The sequence below is a fragment of the Pygoscelis adeliae genome, unplaced genomic scaffold, assembly GCF_000699105.1.
Source record: "Pygoscelis adeliae isolate BGI_AS28 unplaced genomic scaffold, ASM69910v1 Scaffold71, whole genome shotgun sequence".
In the NCBI taxonomy this organism is placed as follows: domain Eukaryota; kingdom Metazoa; phylum Chordata; class Aves; order Sphenisciformes; family Spheniscidae; genus Pygoscelis; species Pygoscelis adeliae.
The window spans coordinates 7,263,065-7,285,735 of NW_008824356.1; the positions used below are offsets into that span (position 1 = coordinate 7,263,065).

At 40.9% G+C, this 22,671-nt stretch overlaps 1 protein-coding gene across 1 annotated transcript in view; it reads left to right on the forward strand.

Moving 5' to 3' along the window:
• The window catches only part of NRXN3 (neurexin 3), a 1,016,594-nt gene that overhangs the window by 268,387 nt on the left and 725,536 nt on the right, over positions 1 to 22,671 (forward strand). Inside the window, exons 8-9 of the mRNA XM_009319413.1 lie at positions 13,105 to 13,543; positions 18,644 to 19,027. Of these exons, the coding sequence (XP_009317688.1) occupies positions 13,105 to 13,543; positions 18,644 to 19,027 (823 nt within the window). The remainder of the gene's footprint in view (positions 1 to 13,104; positions 13,544 to 18,643; positions 19,028 to 22,671) is intronic.

The following is a 22,671-nucleotide window of genomic DNA, read 5'->3' on the forward strand; positions in this document are numbered from 1 at the left end:
CAAAAGTGGATGGGCAGTCCAGTTAACCAGAAAGGATTAAAAGATTTCAATGGAGAATTTTGGCCAAACAATGGCTAAGGTAGATTTTGTTTTCTACTTAAGATCTGCTATAGATCTTTCTTAAGCATTAAGATAGTACTGAGCAAAACAGAAAATGTAAGATGATATTGTAAATTAGGCTTGTATCAAATAAGCTTTCCTAGATGTGAGATCAGTCTCCCTTATATGTAAAACCAAGCTCCACACAGAGGAGATGGGAAGTCTGTGCCTGGATGCGTTAAAATGGCATTGTAGGAAAAGTAAACAAACTGAGGGAAAAGTTTATTGCCATTTCATATTTACATTATTGAATTTCAAAGTTGAAAGAGGTTAGTAGATTATTTATATTGATCTGTGTCACCAAAACATTTCCTCCAGATATTCCTTAGGCACAGGGTAGTAATTAGGAAGAAGAGACATTCTTTCTGACTGTCTATTGACTTGCTGTATGAATTGCCCAAGAATATTCAGTTCCCTCTGCTTCGCTTTCTCTTTCTGTAAATTAGGGATAGTGGCCCTTAATGGGGGAGTGGGAGATAATACAATGCGTTAACGTCAAGACACTAATATTTACAGAGTAACTTAATATGCCCTGTAGGAATTTCTGATGAAAAGTGTTTCTGCAATGGAGAGATGTATTTTTTCCAGCTCCCTTTGGGGAAAAGCCTGCCCCCCCTTCCTTTTTTTTTTTAAGAAAGGAAAAAAAACATAGTGATAGGCCCACTCCAGAGACAAAACGGTATTGAGAGCTCCCTGCATTTTGCAGAATCAGGTCCAGTGTGTCGGGAACCAGCTAATCAGGTGCCTCTTTTGCCTGGTGCTCAGTGCTGACTCCAGCCCCGATCTCTCCTTACCGAAGAGGTCTTGCTGCTCCTGATTGGAGCACCCCACCTACTTTAAGAAGGAAGTGTAATCTGGTGCTGAATGGGGTGCTTAGGCCCTCATCTGTCTCCAATTTCTGCTTCTCATTTCAGTGCTTCCACCAGAAAATTTCACCCTTTTTTTGCTTTTGTTTCATTCTCCTTTCACGTGCTTTCCTTAATGCTCTCTCACTGCAGTGGCAGCATTCTGGCTGCGCTGACTGCTTCCCCCTCCCCTCTTATCCCCTAGGAGCATCTGGACTTAGACTCCATACACAGCTTCCAGATCAAAGAAAGGCATGAGGGTGAAGTTTTGCCAACAGTCCCGGTGGGCTCTGGCAGCGCCACTGGGCTCTTTACACTATTTTAATACTATTCCCCAAGAAACCTGTAAAGGTGGTGGGGGCTAGGAAAACAGTTTTGTTGGTAAGGGTTGCTCTGGAGGCCAGGTGAGACCACACAAGAAGGTGAGGGGGTGCTGTCCCATTCCCAGCCTCCCTTTATTGGTCTCGGACAGTGTAGTGCTGTGCACTAAACCTGTGACTGGTGCAGCTGGGTGGCTTTTGAATGAATAGATGGACTAGACTTTTTGGCGTCGTGGTAACTGGGACTCAGTCCCAAACAGAAGATAGGTTTGTTTTTTTTTAATTTTATCTTTTTCCCCCTCTTCCTTTTGTTAGTGCTGGAAGCTGTAGAGCTGGAGGTCACAGCTGAGAGAGTTTTTAGATACATATAGGAAAAAGATGTAAAAGAGCTTCTGGTTCTCTTCCTAGCATCGAGGTGGTGTTATAAGATGACAGTATTTTTCTCTTGATGTCTCTTTAGGTAGGAAATTAATTACATTCCCTGCCTCCTCCAGCAAATATTCAAGCAAATATTTAGTTCATAATTTCTCTGTTTTCGCACACCGTAAGACCCAGTGCAGATAAATGTTCGGGGAATCCTACCTGTGGAGGGTTTGAACTTTGGTCCATGCCTTGGAATCTGAACAGAGGTGAGCAAAGAGATCCTGGGGAGATGCCCATGTTGGCAGGTTTTTGCACAGAGCAACAAGAGAAGCATTAAAAAAAAGTTTAGAAACCCACAGTATTTCAGTCTAGACATATGGAGACAGGTCCTCCTCCTCCTCCCCAGTCCATCTAGACCTGTGTAGTGCACTATGACAGGTGGTGTCAGCTGTGGGGTAGTGCCATGCTGCTGATGGCACTTCTTCAGCAGACCCGGAGTATCTTTGCTCCCTCTCAGGAGGAGAACCTAGCTGAAGGCATGCCTCTTACTTTGGCTACCATTGCAGAGGGAAGGAGATGCCAGTGCCCCTGCGACCTTTGTGCTAAGGCTGAGGGAGGAAGACACACGATGGGATTCAGCACCCCCAGCTGCTCTCATCTGGCCACAGTGACACCATCCTGCTACTGTGACACCACTTTAAGTTTGTGGACTAAGTCTACGCAATACTATATCCACTAAATACTTCCTCTGATGCTCTAATCGCATCGATATTCGAGCAGTGCTCACTTTTAAGCATGTGCTCTCCCATATGTAATGGTAAATGTTTTCAGTTTGTTTTTTGCTGGACAAGTGACAAAAACATAGAAAAGGCCACTGCAATTGGCACAATTTGCCTAGCACATTGGAAGCCTAGGCAGTGAGATTAATGCTTTACTGGCATATGGAGCCTGAACTACCTTCTTGTACCTGCCAGGGATATTCTTGTGAAGCAGGCTCAAGGCATATTGGCTAGGGAAGATAGGTAGTGGGGGAAAACTGCATACGTGTAAGTGAGCAGTATCTATTCAGTATTTTCACAGAAGGCTTTAAACATTGGTGTTCTCACTAAAACACATTTTATCACTGAAATGAAAAGCTTAGTGAAATGAAGAGTTTCTGTCCCAAAGGAGGTTCCTCCAGCCCACATTTGTTTTCATTGTTGCTGGAAAGATTTTTTTTTTTTAAATGGAAATCTCTTAGAACTTCAGAATTGAATTAATATGTAACATTCTGATATTCCCTGAATCAAATTATTTCATATTAATTATTGAGCTGACCCCAAATACTCTGGAGGCAGTTTAACAAGAACTGTATTTTCCTATCCAGTGCAGTTCCATGTGGTAGCTGTCCTGTAAGGCTCGTGTCCCATTCTCCCATAGGGGCCAGAGTATTTGGTCAAGCTGCTTTGTGGTAAAACCAGTCATGTGTATCTTCTGATGTCAGGTGGGACACTGGCATTGTGTCATGTGAAAGTACTTCCTTAGAGAGTGCAGGCCAGAGGTAGAAATGGGGACCACCATTGAAAGTAAATGCAATGTCTGGAAAATACTGTTTTATGTTATGGTAAGTTCATACAAAAGCTTTTCTGTTAAGTTTGATGAAACTAAACATGCCATTTCGGGTTGCAACGGCTTGAAGTGAAGCATTTCATTGCTAATTTTCTGTTAGGAAAATGGAATTCTGTGTTAGAAAGCCGTCCTGATGGAAACATTCACCCAGCCATACTAAACAGATCTGTTTCCTGAGATAGGTCTTTTTGTACTTGCAGAACCTTAGGTGGATTTGAAACACAATGAAATCACTAAATGGAGTGTTATTTGCTAAGTCGTTGTCTGATACAGTTTTCAGTGTCTTGTGTAATAAGGTTCAAGCCTTAGATGATCAATGGGGCCATCCTAAAATAATTCCTCTCTGCCTTTCAGATGAAATCCTTAAGGCACTTGACAGTAATCATTTCCTCACATACTCATCACTGAACCAAGCTAGACAGATTTAGCTTGTGCTAGCTAGACAAATCTGAGATTTCAGGATGCATTTGGGAGGAGCAGAGCATTCTGTAACTGGTGAATGTCTATATAAGCTCAATACAGAACTGAATGTAATTGAAGTCAACTACTGCATGCTGGTAAATAAGCTTCTGTGATGATGATTTCTTTTTTTTTTCTTCTTTTAACTCTAAAAAAGCTGTCAAACCTTCATTAGCTAGGAAGTTCGTTTGTAAATTTAAGCTCTTCAAATTTGTGAGATATCAGAATTGTTTTAATATAAAGTTTATTCTTCCTTTCTGTACATCAAACACTAGGAAAGCCTTTAGCTACATCGTAATTTCCCCTTTCTCATGTTCCCCCCCAACACAGAATCATATAAAATAAAACTGGAATGGGCCATGAGAGGTTATTTAACCCTTTCTGCTTCCACTGTCCCAAGACAAAATCAGTGACATATATGTCAGTCTTGACAGCAATTTGTTCAACCTGTAATTAAAGGTCTCCAGTGATGGTTGCTCCTCAGGCAATCTCTTCCAGTGCTTCACTGTTCTTAAATTAAAAAAGCTTTTCCTATCATCAATTCTAACACTTCCTTGCTGTAATTTTTGCCCATTATTTTCTGTCCTTTTCAGCACAGATACAAAGAACAGATTGTTCCTTTCTGCTTTGAGGCAGCCCTTTTACATTTGAACACTGTTATAATGTCTCCTTGCAGTTTTATGTTAAAAAGAAGCAATACTTTCAATCTTTCTTCTATTTTCTAGACGTCTGGTTATTCTCATTTCTCTCCTCAGGACTCTTTCCAATAGTCCCACTCCTTTCTTGAAGTGCAGTTCTCCAAACTGGACATGATCTCCAGCAGAGTAAAGCACTGACTCCTCCTATGTCTCCAAACATTCCAGGATGCTACATTCAATCCACCCAATGAATGATTTTCTGTGTGTAGATATTGTGTTTCTTTCTTCTGTCTTTTTTTACCTCTGCAGTATACAGGCTCAGTGTAGAACATAGAATTTCCTCATTATTGTATATGCATGAATATTTGTAAAATACTGACATCTCCTCTATGCCCTTTTTCTATCCAGAGACACGTCCAAAGTACAAGTTGCTTTTCAGGGCTAGCATGAGGTATGCCTGTGTCTGTGGCCTGTGGCACAAGTAAGGAACATCATAGCTGGCTGTCTTGGCTTCCCTGTCCTGAAGCTTTTACTCTTCTCTGTTACTAGGCCAAATGGAGGTTGAATAGAACATGAAGCAAGAGGGAAGTTCAAGTTTGTGTGCCTGAATCCACAATGAAATGCCTTAAACACTTTGCCATGACACAAAGGTGAACTCTGCTACTGTCAAATATCAGTCAGTTAGTTACTTTTTCACTTAAATATTAACAACTATCAGCTAGTTTTTAGGAACAGACTGAGAAATCTAAGTCTAATTTCTCAGAGAATTTCTTTCAGCTTTAGCAGTAAAGACGAAATCTCTCCTTGTCTTCACTTACACCTTTTGGTTAATGAGCACTTCTGCAAAACCAATTCCATGACCTCAAGTTGGCCACCATGATGTGAGGAATATACTTTTGAAAATATTTGAGTTTAGGTGGCTTTATCACAATTGCTTAGGAAACCTGTGGACAAGTGATATTTTAAGAAATCCAGAAACTATACCTCATTTCCTGTGATCCCTTTCTTCACTTATTGCAGAACTTGAAGTTTCTGTAGCAAGGAAAGAAGAGGACTTGACACTTCCACCACAAAAGAGCATTCATCCTGAAATCACAGTCCATGCTACAACCAATTCTATTTAATCTTACTGCTGCCTATGCTGTGCCTTTTCAGTAGCTAAGCAAGCAACTTTAGTCTTTGAGGCTAATACAGAATTCTTCAGCAACATTTCTCTTGCAACTATAAAGGCTTCTCCCCCCTCTGTACAGCGTCATGCCTTTTTTCACAAATAAATATATATAATTTGTAATGTTCCCATCATGTCTCAAGATGCAATTGTGGGGTCTGCTATTCCCTTTGAAATAAAAATTTTCTTCAACAGTAGACCAAATGAATTAGCAGTCAGTGCATGCCAGCATGGAGGATGCAGAAAGCCACCCATGTGATAAAATAAATTCTGTTCTTATTGCTACCTGTGAAAAGGAAGGAATCCAAGAAGTAGGTCATTTCACAACCCTGCTTTTCTGTAGTCTGAATGCTGCAATGCAACACCAAGAATAAGTCGGGCTGTAGAGCATCTGACGTTTTAGTCGCTTAGCAATATTCATAGCTAACCCAAGAAGCAGCAGGCTCAGTATATGCAAAAACATATTGTACAGCTTTAGACATATATTAGAACTTCAATAAATAGCTGTAAAGCAACTGTTTTCCCCTTAAAGTTTGGAATCTCTCTCATTCATATATTTGGTTGGTCATAAGGCAAAAAGTCTTAGATCTTATTCCAAAAAGGCATAGATAGAAATGTTTGATCTTTATCTTGGTATATTCCAAGGTGAAAGATAAGGCAGCAAGATGGACTTTGATCTGCCTTCATCTGTTTAAGCTTGCTCTGGGATACCCTGTGAATGATTTGGGTTGGTGTTAACTCTGTAGCAACTGTGAACACACTCTGATGTCCTGCATTCTCATGAGAAGCAAGGGCTTATTTTCTGGCTTAAAGGATAGTTGTGACCACAACGAAGTACTGGGTCCTCTGTCCTCAGTATCTGTTAAGGAAACATTCTCACTAGACCAGTTGAAGAAATTCCACCCTGCCTTTTTCAGCCCGTTTTTACTAGCACCTTGAACCCCTTTTCTTTCTCTTTCTTTATATTCTACTTCAGGGAGCGCTTCCCTGTATCTTCCTATAAGTGTTCTGAAACTAAATCATTCTCTTTTCTCTTCTGGAGTTTTCCACAAAACTTGAAGTTATTCAGAACCTATAATTGCTTTGTAAGGTGGAAAAAAATTTGTAGGGAAGCTTGAAATAGTTCTGCCTTATCGTTTAAGCATTCTACTCACCATATTCCTATTTTTAGCTGGGTAAACACATGTTCTTTGTTAAACGCAATTCAGCTAAAATGTAGGATCACATTACTTTAGTCAACATAGCACAAATCATATTTGAGTCTTACTTGTTTGGTTTCAGTTACTTTTCATCAATGTTCGATGTATTGTTTTTTCATGACAGGTAAATTAACTCCTTCAGTGTGGTGAATGGTGATTGTGTTTGTTTATTACCTGAATACAGTTGTTATCCCAGTGAACCATCAAATATGTTTAGACCAGGTATGCACAGTCCACATACAGTTCTTTAAATAAGTATAGCAGCTTTAGTTATCCATCACTGAAGCCTTGGATCGCTGCATACATAGTCTGTCCCAACCACAAAATAAAGTGCTGTTAGCTGGTGTGTTTGTTTCTGCTTGCTGGTTGGGGCAGGCTAGAAACACATAGTTCTGGTAAACCAGCTCATAAACTGTAATTTATTAAGCTGCAGAAACTTGTCTGGTTCAGTGCAGGTGCCTTTAACGAAGTCTTAGAAAGGCTCTAGGTTGAATGTCTTGCAGTTAGCCCTTCTGAGAAGTGTTATGGGCAGTTGGTGAAGGGGGGCAGCCTGTGACAGAAAAAAGCAATTGGTGATACACAGGATGCAGTAGGTGAACAACTTGGCTGAACTTTAGAGGTGCTCTTCCTAGCTAGCTAAACTTATGCAGCCTTCAGGTTATTGCCCTTTTTCATGATGGTTCATGGTGGTCATCTTCTAATTGGCCAGGCTAACAATGGCTGTTACCCTTTGGAGCATGCCTGTGTCCAGCCTGCACCAAAAACCATGTTTCCTGCTTAACAGCACCAACTTGGAGAGGAATTTTTATATTGGCTACTGGCAAAGTCTAGCACATCATTTTTCGTCACTTTTGTTGCTCCCTCTCTATCTGCAGCTTTGCTTGATTGCAGAGAGACGCTTTTCATCATTGTGAAAAGCCATCTGATTAGAGCTCTCATTAACCCATGAGTGAAGCTTCTTATAAGTTTAGCTGGAGAAATTCCTTGAATGCTTCAGAATTGCAAAGTTGCCATTTTTAAGAAACCTCAGAACTAGATTGCCAATTTGTTTTAGCTCAGCTTAAAACAAACTCTTCTTTCTCAGCAGATTTAAAGGAAACTTAATTTACTGTATATCTTTTTGTCCCTCAAAATGTCTCAGATGTCATGGAATTCTACTGCTGATTATCAGAGACTGTGTGTATCTGGACTATCCCGTCCATGACCATCCATCTATACTGGTCCAATTCATTAAACAAAGGCATTAAACAGTCTAAATATTCCTCTGTTAAAGTGTATTTAGAAGCAGTCCTCACAGAAAAGGAAAAAAGACTTTTTTCATTGTTCTAATTTCATTTTTGGAATATAAAGTGATTTTAAGATTGGAAGTATGAAGGCTACTTTTCGAATGCTCTGTGCATAGCTTTTGCTAGTCATTTTCTTCCCCTTTCTCTTTTCTACCTTCCTTCATGGAATAACTGTAAAGTAGACATGTATGTGTCACAGGAATCATCTCCTTCACTCCCTTAGGCCTCTTGACCTTCTCTGATACACATATCAGATATGGGATGAACTCAAGCTTGTCTCTGTTTAAACAGGAAAGATCAGCTCTGTTCAGAAAGCCATCTGATAACAATGGACAAATTTATGGGCATTGCTTTCATTGCTTTGCTTACTTCTAAGTTGTTATGGAAGCCATGACCCAGAGTGGCACTAGAAGACTATGTCCTAGTGAGGGACAGCTCTCTGAGTCGGTCATGGCCTCATTTGGAGTTAGAGGTGTGGGTTTCAATCAGTATTTTGGTATATCCTGAAGAGCCCTCAAGTTAGTTCAGAGATTGCTGGTAAAATGAGACTACGAGGTAGGAAGTGTTATGCAGATGATAGGTTCTACTGCTGGCAGACAGCTTCCTCAGTGAAACACAAAAATGTTTCTTCTCTGGCTTGCAGCAGGTGACTCTAAGAAACTAGTTCTTGAAGCCTATATATTTAGAATTATATAGTAAAGTTTTTTGTCCTACGCTTTTTACTTCCTCCTTTTTAATGGTAGGTTGCAAGGTAGGATCACAAACATATAAAAAAGCCTTACTGAAAGCACTGGTGGCAAGTCAGACCAGAATTGACACAACCATCTTCTCCTTTACATTTGGGAAGGATGTGTTTCATCTATCCTGGAAAACCGCACTGAAGCATCTGTTGATTACATTAAAACACAGAGATTCATAGGTTATGAGGCCAGAAAGAGCCATTATGATAATCTGGGCTGATTTGCTATATAATTAATTCCTGTCTTAGTATGTCTTTTAGAGAAAACAAGATACTATTTTAATTTAAAGTTTGCCAGTAGCAGAGAACACACCATAACCTGTAGTAAATTATTTTAATAGCAAATTACCCTCATGTAAAAATAAGTCATAACATTTTAAAATGTGAATTTCTCTAACTTCAATTTCTAGCCCCATTATTCCTTTGTCACATGGATTGAAGAGCCCTCTATTGCCAAATTCCATTTTCTGCACAGGTACTTGTAGATAGTAATCGAATCACCCTTTAACCTCTACCTGTTAAACAGACTGAATTTGAATGTTCTTCATTATGGGACACGCATTCCAGTCATTTAATTACATTCCCTTTTCTCATTCTTGAACCTTTGGTTTAACAATTGAACTGCAGATACCAGAAGCTGCCTTAGCGTTTCATTGCCCAAGCCAGAGATGCTGTTGTCTCTCTATTGCTGCTCAGGATTCACCTTGGTTTTACACCCAAGGATTATTTTTATCTTTTTGTTTATAGTGCTGAGAGTTGTGGTGTACCTGATTATACATCAGGATCTTGATGTCCAAATGTGGCTATCAATGATACCTCAAGTCAGCTACGTGAACACTTGTACTTCTTCCTTAAACACAGGTGCTTTTTAAATTTCTCAAGCTAGGTTGTGGGTTTGGGTTTTTTTAAAGAAAATAATGTAGAACAACAAACGCTTGAATAATAGAGATTCAGATTGGGGTGGATCTGTTTCTTTGAAAAGACTGAATTCAGAACTCTTGTATCTACTCAAGATACCTACCCTTTCTCCTCTCTTCCCCAAGTCTTCCTTTGTGCTTGCTTTCTTGGTCCTTTCTTTCAAACTTGCTCTCAGATCCTCCATTGTTAGTGCCTTTCTGGGTTACAACTGACTCGATGTAATTTTCTTAGATTTTGAAAGCCTTCTGTCTCAAGGATTCTCTAGCTGTGGTACGGGTATGGCTAATGAAATACAAGGCAGTCTGCAGCAAACCCCAAATAAACCCAGAAGAGATGGTAATTGTTACTTAAGTATCAAATATGTGAAAGGGGGAGGTGTAACCTGTATGTGGCTCAGCTGAGAGCTGGAATCTGCTTACGTGCATGTGATCATATTCCTTCTACCAGCAACCTGCAGAAGTTGCTGAAAGCAGATCGCTGAGTCATAGCTAGATAAAACCCAACACCAGCCATCAACCATATGTAGGGTATTTTTATGTAGGTACAGTTTAGAAGAGTGTTGGTTTGAGCAACTGTTAGTAGTATCCTATAAGGGCAGTTCTCCTATGTTAGGATCATTAAAGTCACAGTTCATTCAGGCCTGGCATTCTCTTGCCCGCTAAAGCAACTCCATACTGGGGTGAAATAAAAAATGCAGCATTGCGCTGAAGTACAGGTCAGGGAGTCCCATGTGTATGTGCTGGCAGAAGGACTCTGTCCACAGGAACCCATTTCCAACTACCCTCTTTCCCAGGCTGTCCCTGCAGAGGGACAAGGAGTAGACTGTGCACAACCTACTATACACTTAGATTCATTAAGAACATGACAAAAGCCTTACTGGGCCTGAAGAACAGTCAATCCATTTATTTACCCAGTATTCTGCCTCCAGTAGTGGCAGGTGCAAGTGCTGTTTAGGGAGAGCGTGTGAGCATGGCTACTACCAGTGGTGCATTCCCCTTACAGTCCCACAGCATCCACTGCTATTGGATTAGGATTATTAGAAGGTCTGTCCCTTCCTTTTCCCTTTAATATCAGTTTGTGGACTTGCTGTCCATTTATCTTTCTGGTTCTTTTTGAGCCTGCTGATGTTGCTTCCACGACCTCCTGTGGCAGCAAGTTCCAGAAGTTCACTACCCTCTCTGTAAATAAGTACTTCCGAAAATCCATTTTAAACTGATATCCTAAAAGTTTCATCAAGTGCCTCTAGTTCTATTATTGCTGGATTTGGCAAAGGCAGTTCTACATTAACCTCCATCTTCTGTAAACTTCAATCATATTTGGAGAGGACTGAGGAAAAAATATAACAGCCCTGGCCTTTTCAGGCTATCCTCATAAAGCATCCTGTTCCACCCTCTTAATTGTTCTGTTTATTTTCCGCTGTACCTTCAGCTCCTGTTGTTTCCTTGAGATGCAGAGACAGGACTGCATGCAGTGCTCAGAACTAGTGTTTGTGGAAAGCACTGGACTTGCTGCACACACAAAGTATGTGCAGAAGTCCCGGGCAGTCCAGATAGCTGGACATGCAAGGAGTACATCTCACACTTCTTACATGTGCCTTTCCTGGATACAAAGGTAGCTGCAGCTCGTCTCTGCTGTCTGGCTGAAGTGCACCTTGTTGTCTGGCAAGAGGGGGAGGCTGTAATGCACGGCCTTGCTGAGTCACTGGAAGGAGGTGTATGGTCTGTCTAGCGAGAGCATTTGACATGGTTAATCCGTAGAATGAAACTACTACAGTCCCACAAATTGAAAATATATTTTATTCATGTTGCAGATATTAATAGACTTGATGTTTCTGAAGTCCGTGTGAGGGCAGAGTGCTTTATTGGGAATTGGAGCAAAACAAGGTATTGTGGGTCAATACTGTCCTCTGCTGGGAGGAACTACAGTTTTGTGCAAGGACTCCAAAGGGGAATTAACAGCGGACTTCCCCTTTCACTCTGATGTAGGGTGTTTTGCCTTTGCAACAGGAAAATCTGATGCTGTGCTGGCTGCACTGAGGAAATTCTCCTTTAATGCTTAGCAAAAGCTGGAAATTCTTTGCTTGCTACAAATGTGTTAAATTGTGATTTCATTTATTTTTCATCCTGAGGTCACCTACTTTAGAAGCTTATCCCTCATTGTCTCCCTCATTTGCCTTTTAATATTTACTGCACACTCATTTCTCTGATTTTCCTGTCCTATTTGTAAAATTAACAATGCATATCTCCTTTCCTTTTTCTTTTCATAGCAAATTGCTGACAACTCATCCTGCTAGCATTTTGAAAGCAGAAATCAAATGTGTGTGTGTATGTATATGCTATATGTAATAAACACAAAGTATTTTAAAATAATAACTCCTTAGAAGAAATCAGTCATCAGTAGCATCGCAGAACATGAATTCAGTCAAAATTGTGCTAGTTGCAGAAATGGTTTTGCTTGCTGTATGTGCCAGCTCTGGGTTTAGCAGGTACGGAAGGTGGTTGAGAGGAAGTACAGTTTACAAATATTTCAGCATTGTGCCTTCTCCAGTCCCTGCCTCTGTGAGAATGGCACGGGGCAGAGAGGAGTCCTCTTTGCGAGGAATTAGTTCTGTACCTGTGAGAAAGAGAAGGGCAGGAGGTCTGGACTCCTGAGCAAGCCAGGCATGCTTGCCTGTTTGGGACTCTTCTCTTGGCTAATTTCCATCCATGTAGCAACACAGAGTCCAGAGTTCTGGTCCTTAACCCAGAGAGAGTAAGAGTCCAGGCACTGAACATGTACAGGCTTGTATGTGTTAGCACAGAGAGCATAGGTTTCTTGAAGTGAGGGTAAGCTATGCAGACATCTCTATAGCACGTTTGTGCCCGTAGTGATCTAAGATTTCTTGGTCAGAGAAATTTTAAGTCTTTGTTCATTTTTTCTTGTAGCTCTTTAGGAGCCACAGGGCAATCACCAACAGTTCACAGCAACTTGCTTAAATTTTTTTGCATCTCTCTCCTAGTAGTTAAGTGGGCTTTTAGGAATAATAGAGAAATGACAGTGGTGGTAGAGTTCCCTGCTGTGGCTAGCAGAGATGGACATGGAGGTTACACTTTGTTATGTATTTTGTATGGGATTTATGCAAATATAACAGCATGATACCAGACACACTGTATTTTATGTACAAAAGCTTTTACAGCAGAGTGGGCCTGTGGTAGAGTTAATTGTTCTCACTGTCCTTTAGTTAAATGTTCTCTTCTGCCTGCTTATCTGATCTATAGTCATCGCAAAGTACCTGTTGCTGTAATTTCTATACAGAATCCTGGTTGTGCTGCCTCCCTCTGTCATCGTGTTAGACTCTTGCATGGTCTCCTTTCTGCTCCCCACTGCCGTTTGGGATAAGTTTATCTCCCATGGCTGAAAGTAATTGGGGTATTTGTGCTGTACGCAGGATTGATGTATGATGTTTTTCCTTGTGTCTGGCAGGTTGTTTATAAGAATAACGACATTCGTCTGGAGCTGTCTCGCTTGGCACGGATTGGTGATACTAAGATGAAGATCTACGGGGAAGTGAAATTTGTATGTGAGAATGTGGCTACACTGGATCCCATCAGCTTTGAGACACCTGAGGCCTATATTAGTCTGCCTAAATGGAATACCAAAAGGATGGGCTCCATCTCATTTGACTTCCGAACCACTGAACCCAATGGACTGATCCTTTTCACCCATGGCAAGCCTCAGGAGAGGAAAGATGCCAGGAGCCAGAAAAATACAAAGGTAGATTTCTTTGCAGTTGAGCTTCTAGATGGGAACCTCTACTTGCTGCTGGACATGGGCTCTGGGACCATTAAAGTCAAGGCCACCCAGAAGAAAGCCAACGATGGAGAGTGGTATCATGTGGATATTCAACGAGATGGAAGATCAGGTAGAGTGATAACTTTTTCTCAAGTAGATTAATCTTTCAGATCCAGACCTAGGGCTGTGTATTAATTCTCAGAACCTTCAAAAACTGTTAGATATGAGTCACCTTCTTACAAAAACTTAGTGTTATTCCAGTGATGTTTATCCAGCAAAGCAAAGTTGTGAATGGCTAGGTTTTCATTAAATGTTACTGTGAACTCTGGATGGCATATCACAGAGGCAGTCTATTAATATTTTATTCACGATCTCCAGATATTCTGGACCTATCTTTGCAATTACATACATAAATATAGTGATGACTTCTTTGTAGGCCATGGTAAGGTTTAAGATCCTTCAGAACCATTATTATTTAGTTCTTGGTTTGAGAAAGTCTCACTGATCTACTTTGTGTTTCTGTTCAAAAAGAAACAGTAGAAACCAAATGAAAACTTATTGCTGTGACCTAATATTACCATCTTCTTCTGAATCTTGTGTCTTTAAAGAGCAGGGGTTTGGGATCTTGTTATGAGGAAAAGAAAAGCAATGGGCACAACCAGTGACAAAATTATGGTGACAAATCAACATTTTCATCCTATTCTGTTTCCTTTAGTGTCTTGTAGTTTTCAGTTAGGTTTCTTTACTCTCTCTTGGATGCGTAATTCTAGTCTTAATATCATCCATTCAGTGGATGTTCCTTTTTTTCCTTGCAGATTCTCATTTTCAAAAATGCATTTTAGTATATTTCTAATAATGTACCTACCATGCAATTTCCAAGAGGTATTTTGTTTGTTTCTAGCGCTGGATATCAAGCTAACATACTCATGATGTACTCTGAAATTGTGTAAGGAAACAAAATGATCAAATACTGTAACTTCATCTTGAAAATATGTGAAAAATTGTACTTGAATTCTTCCTGAACCATTGGGATCTCAAAGCCTGGCCATATATTGCTTCAAAGGGAATTTTGCTTATATTTGCAAGTGGATTTGGGATTTGTCTGGTGATCTCCAGATGATAGCTTTTAGTCCCTAATTTTATGCTTCCAGTTGCTGAATGCCATCAGTAGAGAGAATGCAGTGCTAGAATTTGCTTCCCTTGAGTTTTCAAAAGAGCTGACTTTTAGATACCATGCAAAGTCTAGCTGTTTGAACAGGTCTTTGCGTGAAGCTGGTTTTCTCTTTGATGATGTGAGGGGTTTCTTTGTATTTGGCATGGTGGTCTACTAGGACTTAATATGTGTGGTTATATATTGCTATCTCCTAAAAACATTGATAAGAACATTTTATAAAGGAAGCCATAAATAAATAAATGGAGCTTTGATTTCTTTAGAATTGCTAAAATTTAATTAACTTCCAAGGATAAACTCAATTAGTTGCGTTCAGTACTGCCTTCAGTTTTGCTTGCTCACTTGGGGACTGTCTGGTCCCTGGAGAGGCAGCTGCAGAAGGAGAAGAAACAGAAATGACACTAAGCTCTCTGCTAAGAAAGTTTGTAAAAACCCAGGAAGAGGGACACACGTTCATTTGGGCTAGGAAGGTGTGACAGATGGCATTGCTACTTGGTGGATGAGGCTGTTTGATGACTTGTTTGTCACTTGGCAGGGAGGTTTGTGATGTTCTGGACACTAATTAGAGATAACAGATTTTGAATTAAAAGCACTTTGCTCAACAAGAATTAACATATTTGTAAGTTCTTGTCTTCTCTTTTCTTTTTTTAATTTAATTGCATTTTCTGCTGACGATGAGTGCTGGGTTAACAGTCCTAGTGGCTGATGTCTTATCTCCCCAGAAAACCAGGATGCTGGCATTGATTTCTTTACACCATACCTTTAGCAAGCATCAACCACTCTTATCCGGTGGTACTTTTGGTAGGTGTGAGAAGGAAGTTCAGGATCTCTTCTTGTTTAGTCCTTGGCTTTTCTCCCACATGCAGACCAGAAAATGGTTACACCTTGGAGGTTTTTTTAAAATTTTTTTTTGTTGTTGTTAAATGTGGATGCCTGTCAGTCAGAAACTGAACTGAAATAATAAACTTACTTAACGTAGGCTACAAAACAGCCATTTGGGTTTAATGAGCTAGTGACCTAGAGGTTCTGATTCTCACTACTAAAGCAGCCAGGCCTTTATTAGGTGTCATGTCTCCCCTTTTTCTTCCCATTTCTGTAACAGTCCGAAACTTCAGGCTCTGCTGAGCTTAGTAAAATAGCCTAAAAATCCAAATATTCACTACTACAATGTACTAAGGCAGGAGCGCAAATGCTGGGAAAGCATGACAGTCGTGCTCAAATAACCTCTGGCACCTCTAGTCCCCTTAGGCTTAGTGTATGCTTTGGTCTGTGTTGGCTGCCAGAGCAACAAAAGCTGTCTTTTCTCTCTATTCTGACAGAAGCTGACAGTGTGGACATGGACACCTAGTGTCTTGTAACCTTTCTGTCCTTGGGGAAAGCTCATACAAAGTGTCCACAAAACCTGTCACAATTTCTAGCTGGGGAATATTGAGCACGTTACACAAGACTATTTTTTTGGCTGGGTATTGGCTACAAAACACACATATTGTCCCACCCACTTAGACACTAAAAGTCTTACTGGAAGGTTTGGTCTATGGTTGCATCAGTGCACTACTTTGTATACCAGCTCTGCCCTCAGTAACTGGGGTCTTTTGGTCTGTTTGCTCTTTAGCACTGCACAAAGTACCTAAGGGACTGGAAATGAGATGCTTAGATGCTTCTGATTTCTCAAGATGGGATTTGATCTACCTAAACAGAGTTGCAAACATGGGATTTGGGGAGGTGTGTGGGGGGGGAAGTCAGCTCATGTGACTGCTCCTTCCTAGGGTCAATTCAGAATTTCTCCATCTCAGCAGATTGGTCTTAAAAGTGCTGTGCATCCAAGCTAGCACCATCTCCTCACAGGAATAGTTGTAGGTACAAAACACTGGCAGAAAGTTGAGGCTGCTATCTAGCCTATTTCCTTCCATTATCTCAAGCTCTTTCTCAAGGTTTTACACTTCTCCTTGGTATTTCTTCTCTTTTGGAGGGTTTCTTTACCATTGTGGCTTTTGCAGGTCGTGTTTGTTTTCTCCATAGTAGCAGCTGTCTGGAGCTCAGCCCTCCAGTATTTTGGTTTATTCTAGTCTTTTGAGTAATATGTACTCCACATGCTGCTTTTGAGGAGTAACAGTGGAGATGCTGGAAGAGGGGATGTGATCCTGTGGCTCTGTGACACACTGCCGTTACGACTGTAGGTGTATTGTCACATCTTCTCTTTTCTTACTTTGTAAAAGGGAAAAAGTCTGCAGTGCTGCAGCTTGTTTTTGCAAAATGATTCATCAAATAACCCTGGTTCTCTTTGAGCCATTAATTTGTAACGCCTCTGTTGCTTCTGGCACTCTGCTGCCTCTGACATTATTCCTAAATTATTACTGAAAATCACACACATGAAATACCTTGTGTCTGTGTCATACATGCTGTTCTCTAAGAAGACACCTATTACAACTGAAGAAAAAGCATGTGTACACGACTGCACTTTCTCACAGAGACACAAAATAGAGCTAACTCTATTAACTAAACTCTCCCACCTTATCATAGAGGTGTATGACAAAAATGCAATGATGTGGAATTAATCTTAAAGCTTGGATAGTTGTCTCTGAGGACAGACTATCTTAATGACAAGGCAATTGGATGCGATGATTTATAGCTAGGGAGAGCGAATTGCTGATTTTTAGCTGAGTGTCTGGTGGGCAGATGTCCTTATCATGAAAGCTGCTGAATGCTCTTCTGAAGAGTACGCTGCTCTGGGATGTGAGAGACCTGCGTTATGTTCCCTGTTTTTCTTTGGATTCACTGTCTGACCTTACACAAGTCACTTTGCTTCTCTGCACCTGTTTCATGTGTTCTGATTATATTTCTGTATTATATGTTCTGATTATTTTATGTGCTGGGGCAATTTCTTGAAATATATAGGAATGGCCTCAGTGCAGTATGCCCCCATCTTGCTTGGAGCATATGGAAGCTACTACAATTTTAATAATAACTGTTCTTCAGAGATAACCTTCATCTTTCTCTACCTCAATTTTCCTGTTTGTAAAATGGAAGTTAGAGTACTTAACTTCCTTTGTAAAAGCATAGAATAATTTATTTTGGAACAAACTTCTGGAGATTTCTAGTCCAAACTCTGCTGAAATCTAGGCTTTCTTCAGGGTCTTGTCCAGTTGTGTTTTGAATGACTTCAGGATGGTGATTCCACAACCTCTCTGAGGTTTCTGTTCCCATGTTTGACCACCCATATGGTGAAAAATGTTCCTTTCTATGGAGTTGGAGTTTCCCTTGCTGCAACCTATGATCGGTGTCTCTTGTCACTGCAAGTGCACACTGCTGACTCATGTTCAAATTGTCGTCTGCCATATCCCCAGGTCCTTTTCTGCAGAGCTGCTCCTTAGCCAGCTGGTCTCCAGCCTGTACTTATGTGTGAGGTTATTCTGTCTCAGGTGTAGGACTTTGTATTTATTGTTGTTGATTTGCATCAAACATTTCTATCAGTCCTTTGCTCCACCTTGTAAAGGTTTCTCTGAATGGTAGCCCTGTGCTTCCTCCAATGCATCAACCATTCTGCCCAATTTGATGTCATCTACAAACTTGAAGAGGGTCTATTTAGTTCCATCATCCAGGTCCAGCTTTGGAGGTACTGATGAAGTGTTTTCTGGAAGAGCTATGTAGTGTGAATTAATATGCTTTCACTTATCTTTTTTCTCCCTCAGTCCTGATACCATCAAACTCCTGTATGTTCTCGGTAAATCTTTGTTTTGCTGGATGAATACCATTGAATAATGCTGTTTTTACATGTTATTATTTAGCCATTGCATTGTTATGCTTGTGACCTTATAATGAAAGTTGGGATACAGACACATGATGATCAGTCACTGCATGGAAGTACTTATGGCCTGTGGTTCAAGAGGAGAGGGAGCTGTGTGAGACACATAGTCTCTGTTAGGAGTGCATTTGGGTAGGGAGGAATCTTCACTCTCTGAAGATTCCTGAACCTTAAACCTCACTCAGTTATTGGGAAAAAATGAACTAGACTGAGGCTGTAAGTGAAAGTGTTGATGTCTCCTTATCCTCCTCATCTAGGTACTATATCAGTGAACAGCAGACGCACCCCGTTCACCGCTAGTGGGGAGAGTGAGATCCTAGATCTGGAAGGTGACATGTACCTCGGTGGGCTGCCTGAGAACCGGGCAGGACTCATCCTTCCCACAGAGCTTTGGACAGCCATGCTGAACTATGGCTATGTCGGCTGTATCCGAGACTTGTTCATCGATGGACGAAGCAAGAACATCCGGCAGCTGGCAGAGGCACAGAATGCTGCGGGAGTCAAGTCCTCCTGCTCCCGCCTCAGCACCAAGCAGTGTGACAGCTACCCATGTAAGAATAACGCAGTCTGCAAGGATGGCTGGAACCGCTTCATTTGTGACTGCACTGGCACCGGCTATTGGGGTAGAACATGTGAGCGAGGTAAGTGGAGTTTTCTGACCTCAGTTACACAGAGCTGAAGGTGTGCAGGAGAACTAGAACAAAATCCAGTGTTTCCATGAGACTTTCCCCTGCCCTTGTTGGTCTTCCCAATGCTAAGTTCAGGTCTCCACACTAGGAAAGCTTTCTTCTCTGATCGTTTCCTTCCAATCTTTTCTACCTTCATTTCATGAGCTTACCTTCTTCATCTGCCATTTCACTCCCTAAGCCTTCTGAAGACCTTGTCTTCAAGTTCCAGACTTTCTTTGACTGAGTATGGTTTGTCTCCTAAGACAGAAAATGCTGCTGCGTGTGAGAAATCTCAGGCAAATTACTGGAAACAATACCAAGTGTGAACTTGAGTTATGGGAATTTTTCTTGCATGGGACAGATGATGTATCCCAGTTCTGTCTAGTCTTCCTCTTTTTTGCATGGTAGGATTTCCTTGACGGCTGTTTATGGATAAAGCCAGCTAATGAGACAGTGTTAACAGCAACATGTCTCCAAGTTCACCTCTGATAAGGCAAATCTGTAGGAGATGGTGGGAGATTCTCTGCATCTTATTCTTACTCATTCTGACTGGTGATTTGAAGACATATTATTGGAGATACGAGGCACAAGTAATGCTGGTACGGGCAGGCAAAACGTATGTGTTCTAGGCCACATGGAAAGGAATTTACTAATATCTGAGCTATATATTTCTCAAATATCAGGTGGTTCCATTAATTGTTGTTATCCTTATTGTGCTGGTGCCACAGTCAGAATGAGGTAGGGGAGTGGTTTTAAAAAAAAAGATGGGGCTAAGATCACTTAGAAAAGAAAATACTTCCTAATGGGTGTTTTCTTATATTAAAACCAACCTTTCTGTTAATATTTGGCCATGAGCACTGCATTCTGGCTGAACTGCACTCACAGTACACTCAAGAATTAACTGTAAACCATTAGCAGTCTTAGGGCTTTCAGCCCCTTCTTTCTATTACCTTACTTGGCACCATGGCCTAATGGTTATAGCATGTGTCTTAGAACTGGAAATTTGGATATTTTTGAGCTTCTGCCATAAATATTTGAGAAGCTCCTTTCTCACTCAGTGTCCCCCCTATGCATTTTTTAATATTGATCATAGTACCATGCCACTTATGAGAAAGAATGTGAAGGTTAGGTACAGTGCATAAGATATTAGGCAGAACTGAGATTTGTAATTCATTCACTCTCCAGAGGGTTTTCTTCTTTGCAGGAAGTTTTTGTTAATGACCAAAATTCTTCCTATAGACCGGATGGGGGTTTTAGGTTTTACAGCACAAGATCTATGGTCATTCATAAAGCTTCTCACAGCCAGCAATTTGTAGCATGCTGCCCTAAGCAGTAATAGTAGTTAATTGCCAGTGGTCCTTAAAACAGCTGAAGCATCAACACTGCCATCCATGCTGTGAGGACATGGGTGAAAATGTAAGATTCGTGGGCATTGGCTATGCCAATGTCAGCTCAGCAGTTCTCTCTTATAGACTACATTGGATTAGAAGACTCTGGAAAACATCAGAGGTTTTCTCAACCACAGCCTTGGGAATTGTTTTGGCCAATTGTTTTGTGATTAGGTTTTGGACAGACATGATAAAAAGAAATACTACCATAAATGCATTGTTCCCCCCCCCCCCCCAAACTGCAGTTTTTAAACTGCAGTTATGCTTGCCCTTGGTCTTTATTTAGTATTGGGAGTGACCAGCTCTGTAATTCAGGACTTTCTGGACTCTGTCTTATGTCCATCTCCTGGACCTGGCTCTCGGAAGAGAATCCAAACCAATGACATAAAGAACAGAATTAATCTCATGTACCTTTAGATATCTATGGTGTTGGCTTTTACTCCTTTTGTTACCAGTGAAAAGAAATCAGTAGGTTAAGGGCATGTAAGCATTTTAATTTAGGAGAAATTAATCTCAAGTCTGGCCCGAGATCCATAACTTGGCCATGCTCTGGCCAGCATCAGTATGAATAAGAAAGATACATGTATGAATGCGTGTCTACCAGTGTGGGAACTTGAGGTCCTAATAAATATGTGTTAGAATCAGAGCGTATTTAAGGTTAACAAAACAATGATGTTGTAGTTCAGAACAACATGAAAGATGTATGCAGAGGTCCTAATCCTGAGAAACTCATTTTGTCTATAACTAGAAACCACAGACCCCTTACTGGTTTAGGCCCAGTGTCAGGCAAAACGTGGCTTTCATGCCTGAGGTTCCTTGGCAACACGAGAAGCAGCTCACAGGGAATAAATATTTGTAGACTGGATACATGAAAAAAGTTGTGCAGATTGACGTGTATTTGACTCCACAACATTTATTGTGGTGTTACATAGCAGCCTCGTGCTGCTCTGGTACAACTACTTGATATCAGGCAACTGCATTACTGCACAGCAATTTTCCCTCCATGAGCAAAAGTACTGCAGGCTACCAATGATATTTTTCATTCTTGTGGTCTGACATCCAAGGATTATTGCAGGTCCTGACTTCAGCTAGCCTGTGATCCAAATACTGTTGGAAGGAGAAAAGTTGATTCCCTTGGAAGGGAATCAAGTGAGAGATGCTGCCATGCCACAGTGGCACTTCTACATAGTGAGCAAAGAGCTGCCACAGGACCAGGGGGAGCCAGGCTGGTGTGTAAGGAGAGGAATGAAGAAGGAGCAGGCTAGCTCTTTTAATAAGAGACAGCTACTGACCCACTTTTCCAGTCTGCCATCTGTTATCTGAGAACGGCTGTCTCAATCACTTCATTCAGTCCTTAGACTTCTGTCCTGTTAAAAGGGAGGAGTGTAACTCTTGGAAGGGGTTTGCAGCCCAAGATGTAGGGTAAAGCGTTAAGGGACAGGAGAGCCTAGAATAAAGAATCTTCTACGCCTGTTGGCTACCAGGAAAATCACTCTTCTTTAGAAAGCAAAGCACATACTTAACATTTAGTTAAGGTATTAAAAATACAAAAGACATATGTACAACTCCAGGGAGAGAAGCAGATGATTCATTTGTTGTTGACGGTAAAGTCTGTCTCCCACTTTCCAGGTATAGCATTTCTACATTTATAATGCTGTATTTCTCATACATTTTATACTTTGCCATATGAAGGACCGTTATACATCTAAAAGGGACTCGAAAAGGAAATTGATTGTGTCATAGTTAGAAAAGAGGTTTGGGTTCTTTTTATTCATGGTGAAACAATACAAATACATGGTATTCAGTATGTCACCTATATCTAAAGCCTGTGGGAGTTTGTCCTGTCAGTGAAGTCACACCTCTGTATATTCAGCAAGTTACACTGGATGCAACATAGACTTTGGTTGCAGTGATCTGCTCAGGCAGTATTTCCGTGCAGATGGAGAAACCTTGCTGTGGCTGCAGTTTGATAGGGCCCAGAACGGAGAACTGCTGCCAAGGCCTCAAATTCATTCTTACAATTCCAGTATCTAATTGGTCATCCAGTATTGGCAGTGATGTAAGCAGACAAAGGTGTTTTCAGTCTCAAAGTGTCATAGCTTCTAAGGGTAATGTAGTCCCTCCTTGGGGTAATTGACATTGCATAGAAGAGACAGGGTGAGACATGGCAAAGACCAGTTCATGTCTGATATGCCTCCCACCCAAGGCAGGGTATGTCAGGGAGTCAAA